Here is a 15,518-nt window from a genome sequence, read left to right as displayed (position 1 = left end):
ACGGCGACTGTAATGTAAAGATCCACGGGTATTTATGATCTATATGCATGCTGGTACCGTCTTGGTCTTTAGGAGGTGCCCCTCCTTCTCTGTTGTCTTTTCACATATGTCTTCACAAAGATATGGCCAAGATATACCACTCTCTGTGTAACATAGAACATATCATCATCTAGATTGGTTATATAATCTTCAAAATTCTTGTGTGAGATTGTAAAATTAAATACCCAGGACACGATATCTTCGCATTCTCAGTACATAGGAGTAGGAGGCACTAGGAACTTTGTAAAATTGAGGTCATGGCTCAGAAGTGCATAGTTCTGCCTTGACGGATTTCCAATTGGTATGTAAGCTACCAAAAGAACCTTGAGCTCAATGTCCCTGCACACTGGCTCAATCTTTTTCTCGGTCCGGCTGCTAGTGCCTTTAGGACCGAGGAGACGAAGTGTAGGAGGTGGGGCACAGACACAACACCATCTCATATCACACATCATATTCTTCACATCCTGCAACTTCACTTTCCGAAGTTTACAACCCTTGAGCTTGTCAGACATGGAGAAGACATGATGTGGAACACCTACGCCTGCACGGCCGTCAAAACTAGATTTAAAAAGTGTCTTTCGCTTTTCTTTACTTGACTGGGACAATGCCCGATGTGACCGAGTTTGGCTGAGGAATATCGTTGCACTTGACTCGGTTTTGACCTGATGTGCCACAATTTTCAGCACATCATGGTGCAACCATTGTCCCTTAACTCTTAATATCGGGTAGAATTAGTCCCTAACAAGAGCATTCTCGGCCACATCCAGCTTTGACTTTTTATGACACTGTTTTGATCACATCATCATTGTAAGGTGGAATAGGAACATCTCTCTCTCTCTCTCTCCACCATCATTTTGTCGCAGCGCCAAAGACGGGCAGGTCGCGATCCACACCAGCATGGTGACCAGGTCATATTAATTTTCTTGTCTCCTCGACCTAGGTGTGAAGCCGGTGGCGCTGACGCCACCGTCTGGGCGCACCGCGCCACTCGGGCCGGCAACCTCGACCCACACGGCACGTCACGACGTGCTGGCAAGAAAAGGAAAGAAAGTCTACATCCAAAGCCGAGCCTCGCTGCTCCAGGCAGATTCCCTTCGGCCACCTGACGCGCGGGCCACGGGCCACACACAAGACAGGAATCCGTCGAGCAAAGTGGGAGCAGCGGCACCACTGCTGCATATGAAACTACTAGGTATATCTTGCCTACTGTGAGATGAAGTAAAACTGGATCCTCATGAATCCATATTGTGCTCGAAAAGTCCATTCTCCACCCGAGCTCATATGCTCCCGCATGAACAGTAAAATCGAAAACAAATCGAAAAAAATTCAAAAAATTCTAAATTTTTTTTGAGACAAACATTGACAAAAGTTCTAAGTGCCTGCAAAAATTCGTCATGAAATCACATTCCTAGAAGGCGTGGCAAAAAAAACAAATTCAGTGCTTCAAAATGCGTTTGAAAGTAGCTTTTTCAGAGTACTTTTTTTGTTTTTTTTGCCACGCCTTCTAGGAATGTGATTTCATGACGAATTTTTGCAGGCACTTAGAACTTTTGTCAATGTTTCACTCAAAAAAAATTTGGAATTTTTTGAATTTTTTTTGATTTTTTTTGATTTTACTGTTCATGCGGGAGCATATGAGCTCGGGTGCAGATTAGCCGCGTCCTATTGTGCTGGCCATCTGGGGATCGTCTACTGTGAGACGGTACCTTGTGTTTTTCTTACATATCTATACTTTTCTCAATACAGGTTATACATTTTTTAATACATCTAGAACCATTTTCACATACACGTGAAATACTTTTTAAATACATGTTTTGGACATTTTTTTAATACATGATAAACATTTTTTTAGAAACACATTGTACGCTTTCTTTAATGGTGCATAACATTTTTCCTAACTATGTGAACATTTTTTTTACATTTTCTAAATATTTTTCAAAAACGTCATGAACATATTTTGAAACGCATGAACATTTTTGAAAATGTCTCACAAAACATTTTTTTATCAATTACACTAAGATTTTTTTAATTGTCAAACCTTTTTTAATGCCACCAAGATTTTTTAAAAACTATAACCTTTTCTAAAAGTTGTGTGAACTAATTTTGTACACAGCGTTAACATTTTTGTAATGTGCAGTGAACATTTTCTAAAATTTTAACTAAAACAAGTTTTCAAATATATGTAGTTAGAATGTTTAAAAAATACAAACAAAAGAAAAAAGATTAAAAACTGTATAAACACACAGGAAGCTAGTTGGCCGGCACAATAGTAGCGACAGGAGAGGGTGCCCTTACGGTGAGACCACCTTTGGTCTCGCATGAAGCGGGACAAAGCCGTTCCCATTTATTTATGGCAAAATTCCGGGAAGAATTACAAATTTAGTTCGGGCTGTCTACACATGCTCTCTCTTGCTGCCAAACGAGCAATCAGAGATAACCCCTTTTGGGAGGAGGATAACCCCACTCGATCTGCATCTTTACGATGCGCAGAACCCGATTACCGAGCAATTAGAGACGGACCTGACTCGATAGCACTATATTTCTCAAAACAAAAAAAAAACTCTGGACAAGTGACTGACTGATTACGCCTGCACGACTTCTCCCTCTACAAATGAAAGCTTTCATTTTTGCACAGCAGACGTTATCTTTAACTAGAGGATCTTCAAGAGTAGCCCGATAATTTGGTGCCTTAAAATTGATTATAGGTGTGACGCATGGTACATGGGCATCACACACGCAGCACGGGTTCTCGGTTATTTACGCAGAACCTAAAACAACAAACAAACAGACAGACACTGTAATTAAGCATCGACTCTCTGTATGTGTATGTTCTTCATAGGCACTAGCAGCAACGTCTTTTGCCAGCAGCGACCACGCCGGGTTAGTCGCAGCACATCTCGCAGATCCAGCAGCAGCACAGCGCTGCCAGGCTGAAAAACAACACACCAAATTCAGACGCTATATATCAGGCCGGAAATGACAAGCGACAGTTAAGCAAAGTTACAAAGGACCGTGGTAGTGGTATCGATCAATGGAGCAGCTAGCTGGTGGTGGTCGTGGGGCGTACGTACCATCCCTCGATGAATCCCTTCTCGCCCCTGGATTTGGTGCTCCCCCGGTGCGACTTTTTCCCGCCGCCGGCTTGCCGTTTCTCCGCAGCCGCCGACGGGTAGTAGCCTGCACAGTGCACACGCACACCAACGGCACACGCATGAGCAAACAAGCCAACAGCTTGGGGTGCGTGCTTGGCTATCTTTATCTCATCTGAGACGATACCGCAGCTAACTGAACCAGTCAGTTCAGCCTCAGTTTTCAGACATGAGCATGGAGATCAAAACTGGTCGAAATGAACTAACCTGTGTTGTTGCCGTAGCTCCGTCTCTCTAGCTCGCCCTCACTTGCCGTGGCACGAACCAACGAAGAAGAAGGAGGTGGAGAAGAACCCGAGCACAGAAATGACATGGTGGTGTTTTTCCTGGAGCCCGAACTCCACCCGCCGCGCGTACGGCGTCTTTTCCCTCGAGCACGTACTCGAGCTGAACCCACAGGCTACATGGTTTGGCAACCCCCGTGCTTTACATCAGCGATCAGGAGGGGATTTATACCCGAGCTGGCTGCACGATATGCAGTCCACCCGCCCCATTACGTGGGCACGATCTGCATGCCCGCCCGCTTCGTGCTAACGACGCGATCAACTCGCGCATGCACGGCCAGCTTCAACAGATTGCCATGACTATCTCCGCTAGTCGCTAACTACTAATAGCAACGCACGCCACTCACGCACGCGCTCGGGCACGCACACACGCACGGCCACGGACCCGGCGCGCCCTAGCTCGCGCCCGACGCGTCCTGCGGTGGCTTATGCCCAACAACCTGGGGGTAGGGGTGGAGCCTGGTTGTTCCTCTCATTCTCCATCAAGTATGTCTTTCGATCGACTGAATCCGTATGTGCGTGTGCGAGGAGAATCGATGCTGTGTCCGGCGATCGACCCCGATCGATGGTTTCTGCTGGATAATGATGGGTTATCTGCTCTTCTTGATGCCCCAAGGTCCGGCCGGGTCCTATATATATACACACCGGCTAGCCGCTGGCCACCCCCCACCGTCGCAACAGGCACACGCGGAGAGCACATGGATAGAGCATAGTACACAAGGTTCTCTCCCCACCTTTCCACACCACGCCACGCGGTTGCGGATTGTCCATTAGCCGGATTCGATTCGGACTGACTCAACAGCACGTGCCTTTACTACCTTGACAAATGGAAAGTGTGCTGCTCGAATCAATGGCCGAGGTCTGTTGAGCAGATACACACACACTAGGCAGTGATCGACATGGTAGGGACATACAGTGATCTAGAAGCTAGCCGGCCATGCACGGGTTGGTGCAAGGGATCGACGGTTCGGGTCGCGCCGTCGCCGACTAGCTGACCGGGGAAATCCAGCTAAAGATCGGATGCAAAGCAACCATATTCTCGGGCGCCACTTTCTGACTGCTGTTTCGGGCTCGTTATTTAAACTTGGAATATGAGACACACTCTCGCAAGTTCAAAAGCCCCAGGACTCGCACTTTTGGACGAACTTAACGGAGACTTTTCAATTTTTCTTCCGTTTTGGAGCAGTCACCTGACGGCTCTTACATCAAGAGCATCTCTAGCAAATACGCGGAGTGGCTCATGCCGGGATGACTCAAGGTGCTGGCCGCGCGGGTCCTGGCGGTGGCCGCTGAACGTATGGCGGTGAGGGCCGCAGCGAGTATGGAGGTGTCGGTCGCGGCGGCTATGGTGCGGCTCGCGGAGGATTCAATGGTGGACGTGGTGATCATGGTGCAGGACAGGATACTTATGGTGGCTAGGCTACCGGACCGGATGGAATCAGTGGAATGACGGGGGAGGAAGAGGTTTCGGCAGCAACCAGTGGCAGCGGAACTTCAATCCACCTCCCGGCGAGTTCATAGAGGGTGCCACCGGACCGCATTAACGTCAGCGAGGTGGTCGGGGAGGGGATGGACGCAATCCTCCTCCGCGTCGCCCATATGGTCCCAAGGTTAATCCTAAACAGCCGATTGCCAAACCGGCGAAGACTGACGTTGGAGTGGCGAAGACGGCCGCGTCCACTGCTTCTACGTCCACGGTTACTCTACCCGAGGCTGCGGTGGTCGCGGTTAAGGTGTTGGCAGCAGTGGCTATTCCGACCGCGACACCTACTGATGATAGAGATGGGAGGAGTGACAAAGGTAGCGACAAAGCTGATAATGTGAGGGCTAATAAGGCGGCACGTAAGAAAGAGAAAATGAACTGTTATTGTTGTGGTGTGCCAGGCCATTTTGTGACTGACTGCACGGCGGTTATGTGATAATGTCTGAAGTCGGGACACTCATCTGACGGATGTCCGTTGCTTTTGGTACCTATACCTGTGGTGAACATTTACGGTGCCTGTAATACCAAGCTTATGTTCTTTGAGACTCCACACACGATCTCGGCGACTCCTGCGGTGGATAGTTCGAAGTTTGGTGTGGTCAGGGTTACTCAGGGGACACTGACAGAGGAACAGATATGTTATCAGCTCAGACGGCTAGTGTCTGAGTCTTTTCATTGGACTCTCGTTAGGTTGGAGGATCAGGTTTACAGAGTGGAGTTCCCTAGGAGGGAGGATCTTAACCACCTGCTGAAGTGTGGACTCAGTAAGATGCCTGGGAGTAAGTGCATTCTTGAGTTTGATGAGTGCAAAAAACTTGAGCCGAAGGGGATACCGCTAGAAAAGGTTTGGGTCAGACTCTCAAGAGTTCCAGCGACTCTGCTTAATGACTATCTTATTGTTGCGAGTCTTGGCTCGCTGTTAGCTAAAACAGAGAAGGTGGATATGCCATTTACACGCCTGAATGGAGTGGCGAGGCTACTTGTCGATGTTGTGAATGTGAATTATATTCCATACTTTGTACCATGGACTTATGATGGGATGTCTCATGATCTAGATATTGTGGTTGAGGAGGTTCAACATGCAAATAATACTTCTAGGACTACTGGTGTTGATATGACTGATGGTGGAGATGGTAGTGGGGATGGTTGTGGCGACCAGGGGATGGAGGGCAACCCTGACGACCATAGTGGAAAGGACTAATCGGCCAGAAAACCCACACAGTCGACTGAGCCGAGGACTGAGAAGGGGGCGGTGCCCCCCTCCACTCTGGCGGCATCTCTCCGGTTCGGTTCGTTCCAGGCGGTGTCCGCACCGAGCCGTCTTTGGGGTGACCGCATGGAGATGGAGGACTCTGATGATGATCTTCTAGCACAGGTGGTGATGGTGGAGGAGCACCGACAGATGGTGGATGAGGTTTCACCGCAGCTGACGTCGCATCGGCGCGCTGACTTCCCCGTCGAGACGGATGTGTCTATGGCGGTGGTAGCGGCGGAGGGACGATCGGCGGCGACCTCTCGTTCTCCCACAGTGGAGGGTTCTAGGCATCCATCTCGCTCTTCGTCGCCACATCCGACCAGCTCGACACAGGTGGTGTCCAGGTCGGTCAATGATGACAACAGACCAGCGGTGATCAGTGCTTCGGCCGTCATGGGTAATGGTACCACGGTGGATCAGGCTAGGAGGTCCATCCCTCCCACTTCTTCGGACGCGTTCGGGCATATGACAGGCGGTCACAACCCGGATGGAGTCGCTGCGGAGGACATCATCGCTTTTGGAAGTATTCCAGACGCTATGTCCGCTGAAAGACGGTTCAGTCACCGGATACAGGGTTAGCCGGACGCGGATGACATACAGATGGGGCGTGCTATGAGAGCCCCCCAAGCATCGAGGCATCGAAGCCCATACAGGTATGTCGGTTAATACAAGTTGTTCCATTATGCACTTTTCTGAACATGAAATTCTTGATAAAGCCAGCAACTTAGGGATATCTCTTGGTAGTAATGGCAAAGGAACTGCTAAATCCATCAATGATCTGTTAGATTTAGAAACGGATAGTGCTCTGGATTTAATTCGAAACTTAGAGGCGGTAAAACCCATGAATTACACTGATATTAAAGATCTAGGAGTAACAACGCTTCAGTGTCTCTGTGAGGATTTAGTCCCCACGGAGGGCTTAGAAGGCGAGGAGGAGGATGTGATTGCCGAGGGGTATATGGCTCCTTTGCAACCAGATGCCTTTGTTTCTACTGACACCGACCCTCATCTCACAGAGGCGATGAAAGATAGACTCAAAAGTACCTGGAAGAGGAAAGTTTATCCCACATCGGCGGTGCGTAGGAGTGCGAGAGTTAAACAAAAGAAAAAATTCCATGATGAAATACGAAAGAAATATTCTGGAATAGTAGAGGTCTAGGGGACTTGGCTAAAAGAAGATCAAAACTGGTCGAAATGAACTGACCTGGGGGCAGGGGTGGAGCCTAGCTGTTCCTCTCATTCTCCATCACGTATCTATCTATCGATCGACCACCTCCAACGTGTGTGTGTGTTGACACCAGATTTTGGCACGGTCAAGAACTTATTTAAGATGGACTCAAATGGAGAAGTGATCTTCATGAAAGAGTTCTGCATTGTTGATATGAACATCTTTGAAGTTTCGGTCATCGCCGTACGATTTCATCTCGAAGGCCGAAACTATGCTCAAAGTACTAAGATCTTATATTCAGAGTATAGTTTGGCTGATTGAGCCCCCAAGACCACCTCAAATGGAAACATTATCCACACGGATTGTCTTCGTCTCGTCGAAACGATTGATTTTGATATAAAACTCGTTCCAATCCGAGTTCGTATGCAAAAGTTAGAGCCATCGGAATACAGCCCTGTCAGAGGCAAAAACTGGCGCGCCCCACCAGACACCCTGTCTGATGGGTAGCGCGAGCGATTGCCTATTTTGCGCGACCGATTTGACCCTCAAGATGACCTCTGATCAAAAAAAGTTCAACATAAAAGTTGTTCGTCTCGTCGAAACGGTCAAGATTGCTTTTGAGACCGTTTCCATCCGAGATCGTTTACCACCACAAAAAAGACCCGCAAGATGCATCCAGTTTAAACCGAACAGTTTTGGAAAGTTCAGACAAAACCAATCCGAATTTGACTAGGGTTTTGGACGTGAATCCAAGCCTTTTTCTTGCACGGGAAGTCCAGCCGCCACTTATATGGTGACGGCCGATTGAACAACACACAATCGAACAAATCATCTACCACTTTTTATCTTTTATCTTTTCTCCTTAACCCTAGTTCTTCTTCTCCTCGTTCTTCGTCTGTTCTTCTTGTTGCGGGACGGCGAACCTCGAGGCCCTAGGGGCGATCAGGTCGACCTAGGGCAGCCCATAGCCGCCGCGCGCCCTGACGGGGTCCCTCCCGGGCATGTGGGGTTTCGGGTCTTCAAAAGCACCCGCCGGATTGCCTGCGTACCGCGCTTCCGGACGGGTCTCCTTCGACGTGAGCTGCGGTGTATCACCCTCGGCGTTGGAGGTACACGGTGATGTGTTCGTGTGCGAACACACTTTTTGGCGACTCCGCTAGGGAAGAAGCTTTGAACGGTCTCCGGCCTATTCTTATTACAAAATGATGGTCATCTAGGGTTTGCAATCTACAAAGGTAATATGAATACCCAATTCTCTATTGTAGATGCAAATAATTCATATGGTGTTACTAGATCGTTCAATGAGTATACTCTATCGGCCAGCCCTAGTTTTTTCAATAATGCATCTAATTACGTGCAAGGGCCGATTCAAAGTAATTTGCATGCTTTAAGTTCTTATGATACTAGTAACCTACACCAGATGTATCCCAACTCTCATGCATCGGCAAACCCACAAATTGTTATGCCGATGAACAACATGGTGAGTTTAGTTAATAAATTTGAAACACCTCATGTTAGAATTTCCAATGCCATGCAAGAAAGTGTTTCACCCTTTTATTCATCGGCAAGTAATGTGCAATATACTAATCCAACCATGCCGATGAACGAGAGACTTGGCCATGCTGCTACTAGTTATTCGGCCAGTTACTCTCAAACGTCATATGCTACACCTCATGTTAGTAATTCTTCGGCACCATACACAACTGTAGATGCTCATAATTCGGCTTCACACCTTCCTGGTTATAGTTGAATGAATGTAAATTTTACAGGAGCGGTTGTGCCCAATATTGTAGAAGATGAGGCAGTGGTGGCTGCATTGAAGAGTTTAGCCCAAAATAAAAGAATTAGTGCTCTTTGCCTTGAACAACATGAAAAGGGGCTATTTCCTGATTATGCCGCAATAAAAGCTAGAGTTTTGCAAGAAGATGAACCTTTGCCAATTGATAAAATTGGCGAGCAAAAGTATGGTCTTACAACAATGCATATGCCTTCACCTAGTACTACATCATATTATACACCCCCTACACAATTACAAAATTTCGGCAACACCCGTGTGTCATTGCCGAAAGAATCTAAAAGCATTGGGGGGCAATCATATCCGGAGTGGGCTGAAATTGACAAAAAACTTAAAGCTAATTTTGCCGCTCGCCGTCAGAAACAAATAGAAAAAGAATTGGCTCAGATAAAAGAAGCATTGCCAATTGGTAGTATCAATGAAAAGAAGGATGATTCGGAAAATGAAAGTGCTTCGGTTGAAAAAGCCGAATCAAGTAGTATATATTCTAAATCCATCAAATCCAACGAGGCAAGCATTATTGAGAAAGGGCATGGCAAGCATAGGAAAACAACGATGCTTGATTTTTCTGAAGTTAATGGAACCTACTTCCTGCCCTATGAGTTCCGTGTCGTAGAAATTGACAAGCTTCAAGGACAAGAACAAGTAGCCGAACAAAGTTCGGCCGACAAAAATCTTCAAAGCAATGATGCACAGATTCAAGAAAAAGATGATGACAAGGTGTTGGGGAGCCATCCAAAGACGGAGCAAGATGTTCTTCAAATGGCACCACCATCATGTTCTCCCAACATATTTGAAGAGGTATGCATAGCGAGTAATTTACCTATTTTCAGATTTGGTCGCAACTTCATTATTGATGCATCTATAAGAAATATTCTCATAAGTAATTTTGAAAGACCAATGAAGAAGGGTAATTTACTTGTTAGCAATAAAATTGTTATGGAACATATTGGTCAAACCATTGCGCCATTTATAAAGACCGATAATGACTTCTTGTTACAGCCAAAGCTTTCCCCGTTGCTTTATCTAAAGTTCATATCTAGTTGGGTAGCTTTGCTTATTTCATACTTGGCTTGCACTTGGTCTCAACTGAGACATGTATGTTCTAAATATCTTCGTTTCAGAAATTTAAAGCCAAGGTTAAATTCTATTGAGAAAACCTATGCTAATACAATATCTTATCCAAAGACATCGGAGATAGAGTGGAAAACACAATGCATAGCCGAATGGGGAGATTCCAAATCTGAACCATTCGTTTGCTTATCTCCAAAGCCGTTCAAACAGCAAGATCGGCTAGAAAACAAGAAGTATACCTTCAATTCAAGCATGTGTGATCAAATATTTGATTTGTTGCTGAAAAATAATTACATTACAATTCTCGATCACCATGTTAAGCCATCAATCCAAGGACGGATGTATTGTAAGTTGCATGATTCGTCCAAACATAATTTTGAGGATTGCAACATATTTCGCCAAATAGTTAAATCGGCCATTGAAAAAGGACGATTGAAGTTTGTTGAAACACCAAGAGATGACCAGTCTATTCCGATTGGTCCCGATGGCAAAAGGTATTTGCATCGGCTGCTTCAAGCCGATCCATTTAAAGAGAATGTAAAAACTGCAGGTGATGGGATCAAGGTTTCAAGTAAAGAAGTTGTTGAAGAGCATAATGAACATAATCTTGAGGGCGAGAATTTCATCGAAGCTACAATGGAGACGCCAAGGACTGGGGGGCAGCAAGCAAATCCAATGATCGATGAAAGCAAACCAAAAGAAAACAAAGGCCGAAATAAGCACAAGTGTAAGAGATCAAAAATCACCTTTGCTGAACTATTGGATAAATATCAAAAGATGAGTGAAGAGAAGAATGCTTATCGGCCAAATCATGCAAAGAAACCAAGATCACCCCCAAGGCGCAAATATGAGGATTGGTATTGGCAAAGTGATAATTTTAATGCAACACATTCATATCCTTATTTTGGGGCGCCAATGCCAATGCTGTGGATGCCTCCCTAGGCTCATATAGATACATATTCATCATGGGACAGGTATGGTACAAGGGCACATTCTCCATCTTATTCTAGACCATCTCACCAATACTATGCAGCTCCAAGAAGATCAACATTTGAACAATCACGTATCAAAGACCGTTTCAATCATAAGGAATCGGTCCAGAGCTCAAGGAAGAAGAAAGAGATGGTAAAGCAAGTTTACCGCGTGAAAAGAGATGGTCGTAAGTGTGCTACTTCAGATTTGATCTCAAAAAATAAAGAGCCAATTAAAGTATTGACATTGGCTACAAAAGGCAAAGAAGTGAAGCAATCAATTGATAAAAATTAGAGTGCCAAATCCGAAGAAAATAAGTTGAGGGTGCACAAGGCCCAGAAAGAGTTGCCATTGGTTGAAACAAAATCATAGTCGAGGTGTTCACTCGGCTTATCGTATTGGCAAAAGAAGGAATTACAAAATCTTAGTGCACAAGAGCTTAGAAATAGGAACATGGCATGGGTTCCCAAGAGGATCAATCAAAACAAAAAACGATGTGCATGCTTCAATTGCAACAAGTACAATAAAAATGAAGAAGGAGAATGATGGAAGCAACAAACAATTAAGCCGAAGGTGTGCATCACAACATCAAAATCTTCGGTTAGCACATCATCCATTTTCTTCAACAATGCCATTGATGCCTTTGCCATGGAATTCATCCACAGGTATGATCAGTTACCCTCCATGGACTTATTTTGATCCATGGATGCAACATAATTTTCTATATGATGACAGAGTATTACCAAATCACTATACATTTGGTTAGTTACATTTTTGTTGCTAAGACAAAGGGGCCGAAATATTTTATTGATATTTTATTTGTTTATTTCGGCTATACATGTTTTAATGGATGAAATTTACATGAACCTCATGGTAACGGCCCATACTTAACTATCGTCCTAAGAAACTATCTGATCATGGCCGGTGTGGAATTCTAACACCGTCCTTAGTTCAGTTGGAACCGAGACAAGGTACATGTTAAGTGATATTAGCTTTGTCTCTCTAGTACTATGGAGATTATATTTTGATGGTTCAATTTGTAGCAATGGCCAAAGTGTTGGTGTTGTTTATTTATCTCCATATGGAGCTAGTTTGTGAAGCCTCATGCCGCTTAAGATATTTTTGCACAATGATCAAAGCCGAATATGCATTGTTATTCGGATTGGAGCTTTGCCTTGCTATAGGTGCTATACATATTGAGGCTTCCGGTGATTCGTTATTAGTAGTGCAACAAATATTCAAGGGCTATCAATGTTTTGACGAATCACTTATAGTTTATCTTTTGATATGACTAGATGCAAGATTTACCTTGGATTGCTTTAAAATTGTTCATATATCTAGACATGATAATTTGAAAGAGTTGGCACAGCAAGCATATGGCTACTATGTTAACTATCGTGTATTGTATTTCTATCAATAGCCGATGCTAGGTTTTGTCAACATAGGTAAGGCCGAACCGAAGCCCACCGCTTCGGCCACTAATAAAACTTTTATGCAGGTGAAGTAAGTATTGGAGGAAGTTCATTATTGATTATCTGCAAAGTCCTAGCGAAAGGGTGAACAATATGGTTCGGAGGATGGTTTTCATCTATGGAACCTTATCACTGGATTGTTATTGAAGTTGAGAAAGTTTCACCCAAACTTGCATCGAAATATTCACACAAGCAATGGCCGATATAAACTTATCGTCCTAAGCATATGCAAAATGGCTGATGAAGTGTTGACATCGTCCTTAGAGCAAGCTATGTGCAAGTTATTTTTCGGCACACAAGCTTTGCCGAAAAACAGGTGGGCATGTGTTGACACCAGATTTTGGCATAGTCAAGAACTTATTTAAGATGGACTCAAATGGAGAAGTGATCTTCATGAAAGAGTTTCGCATTGTTGATATGAACATCTTTGAAGTTTGGGTCATCGCTGTACGATTTCATCTCGAAGGCCGAAACTATGCTCAAAGTACTAAGATCTTATATTCAGTGTACAGTTTGGCTGATTGAGCCTCCAAGACCACCTCAAATGGAAAAATTACCTACACGCATTGTCTTCGTCTCGTCGAAACGATCGATTTTGATATAAAACTCGTTCCAATCCGAGTTTGTATGCAAAAGTTAGAGCCATCGGAATACAGCCATGTCAGAGGCAAAAACTGGCGCGCCCCACCAGACACCCTGTCTGATGGGTAGCGCGAGGGATTGCCTATTTTGCGCGACCGATTTGACCCTCAAGATGACCTCTGATCAAAAACCGTTAAACATCAAAGTTGTTCGTCTCGTCGAAACGGTCAAGATTGCTTTTGAGCTCGTTTCCAACCGAGATCGTTTACCACCACAAAAAAGACCCGCAAGATGCAGCCAGTTTAAACCGAACAGTTTTGGAAAGTTTGGACAAAACCAATCCGAATTTGACTAGGGTTTTGGACGTGAATCCAAGCCTTTTCCTTGCACGGGAAGTCCAGCCGCCTCTTATATACCTAAGGGGTGACGGCCGATTGAACAACACACAATCAAACAAATCATCTACCACTTTTTATCTTTTATCTTTTCTCCTTAACCCTAGTTCTTCTTCTCCTCGTTCTTCGTCTGTTCTTCTTGTTGCGGGACGGCGAACCTCGAGGCCCTAGGGGCGATCAGGTCGACCTAGGGCAGCCCATAGCCGTCGCGCGCCCTGACGGGGTCCCTCCCGGGCGTGTGGGGTTTCGGGTCTTCAAAAGCACCCGCCGGATTGCCTGCGTACCGCGCTTCCGGACGGGTCTCCTTCGACGTGAGCTGCGGTGTATCACCCTCGGCATTGGAGATACACGGTGACGTGTTCGTGTGCGAACAGTGTGCGAGGAGAATTGATGTTGTGTCCGGCGAGCGACCGATCAATGGTTTCTCCTGGATGATGGTGGGCGCTTCTCTGCTCTTCTCGACGCCCCAATGTTCCATCTATACATACACACCGCCGGCTAGCTGCTGACCACCCCCCACCGTCGCAACAGACACACGGAGAGCACACATAATTTATTTATTTTAGAAAAAAGGATGTACCCCGGCCTCTGCAAACAATGCATGAAGGCATATTATTAATTATTCACAAAGACCATACAAGGTGATACATCAATAAGCCTGAAGCCACCATCACTACTAGGAAAAGGGCTATAGATAGGATTGATTCTAATGGCGCACCGTGGAAGCAGTGCGCCACTACTATATACTAATGGCGCACCTGTTTGTGATACGCCATTAGTGTGGAAGACACTAATGGCGCACCGTAAACAGGGTGCGCCACTAGTATGAATTATTTTTTTTCCATTTTCCCATACATACTAATGGCGCATCGGGTCCATAATGCGCCATTACTATCTATAACTACTAATGGCGCACCAAGCAGGCAGTGCGCCATTACTGTAAATTTTGTTTTATTCTTTTTTTTGCAAAACTACTAATGGCGCATCGTGGCACAGTGCGCCATTACTAGTTTAAACTAGTAATGGCGCACTCAGAGGAGATGCGCCATTAGTATATATACTTATTATTTTTACTTTTTTGCAAAACTACTAATGGCGCACCGTAGGCTGATGCGCCATTAGTAACCAGGGTTACTAATGGCGCATTTTCCTACGGTGCGCCATTAGTAACCTGGGACCAAGTTTTGGACAGCCCACACCTACCCACTCACTTTCCCCACTTTATTCCATCCACCTCCTTCTCCAAGTTTTCGGCCATCTCCTCCTCCTCACCTCATTTCCACCATAGATTCAACAAAATTAAGTGGTGAAATTACCTTTTTTTGATAGGTAAGTAAGGGAAAGCTATCTTCATGATATAGATCTACTTTTTTTTTCTCCGTAGCTCGCTCCAACAACGTGCACATGCACTTTTTGTGGCCTAGCTAGATCTATGTATGTTTGTGGTGTTGCATGTGTTTGTGGTGTTGCATATATGTTTGTGTTTGAAGGTACCGGTATTTGAAATATGCGATAGTTGCCAATATTTTGCCGGAATGTTTTGATTCATTTCCGTTTCGGCGAGAATTTTGGCACTATGCATTCTTTTTGGTCCTATTTTTAGGGAAGGTCATGCCAAATTTTTTCTTGGTTCTAACATATCGTTTTGCTCTACCCCGCAGGCGACCATGGTCCGCACGATGACTGAAGGCATCGTGAATAGGTTTTTGAGCTCCGCGAAGGCCGAGATGCTTCAAAAGAACGAGACGGAGATAAGATGTCCATGTCGAAGATGCAAGCTGAAGAGCCTTATTGCGGACCCGGATTCCGGGCAGGTGCGGGACCACCTGCTCTTGCGTGGTTTCATGGAT

The 15,518-nt window shown here is 45.3% G+C and overlaps 1 protein-coding gene across 1 annotated transcript; it reads right to left on the bottom strand.

The window, feature by feature from the left end:
- Nucleotides 1–2,545: 2,545 nt before the first annotated feature.
- On the bottom strand, nt 2,546–3,672 carry LOC119282372. The gene is made up of 3 exons (XM_037562618.1): nt 3,396–3,672; nt 3,111–3,216; nt 2,546–2,969 (listed from the first exon to the last, which is right to left on the bottom strand). Exons 1-3 carry the CDS (start codon nt 3,499–3,501, stop codon nt 2,921–2,923), a joined length of 261 nt encoding a protein of 86 aa, XP_037418515.1. The 5' UTR covers nt 3,502–3,672; the 3' UTR covers nt 2,546–2,920.
- Nucleotides 3,673–15,518: the final 11,846 nt, after the last annotated feature.

This window comes from Triticum dicoccoides, chromosome 3B (genome assembly GCF_002162155.2).
Source record: "Triticum dicoccoides isolate Atlit2015 ecotype Zavitan chromosome 3B, WEW_v2.0, whole genome shotgun sequence".
Taxonomy (NCBI): domain Eukaryota; kingdom Viridiplantae; phylum Streptophyta; class Magnoliopsida; order Poales; family Poaceae; genus Triticum; species Triticum dicoccoides.
This window is presented reverse-complemented; position numbering and strand designations above follow the sequence as displayed.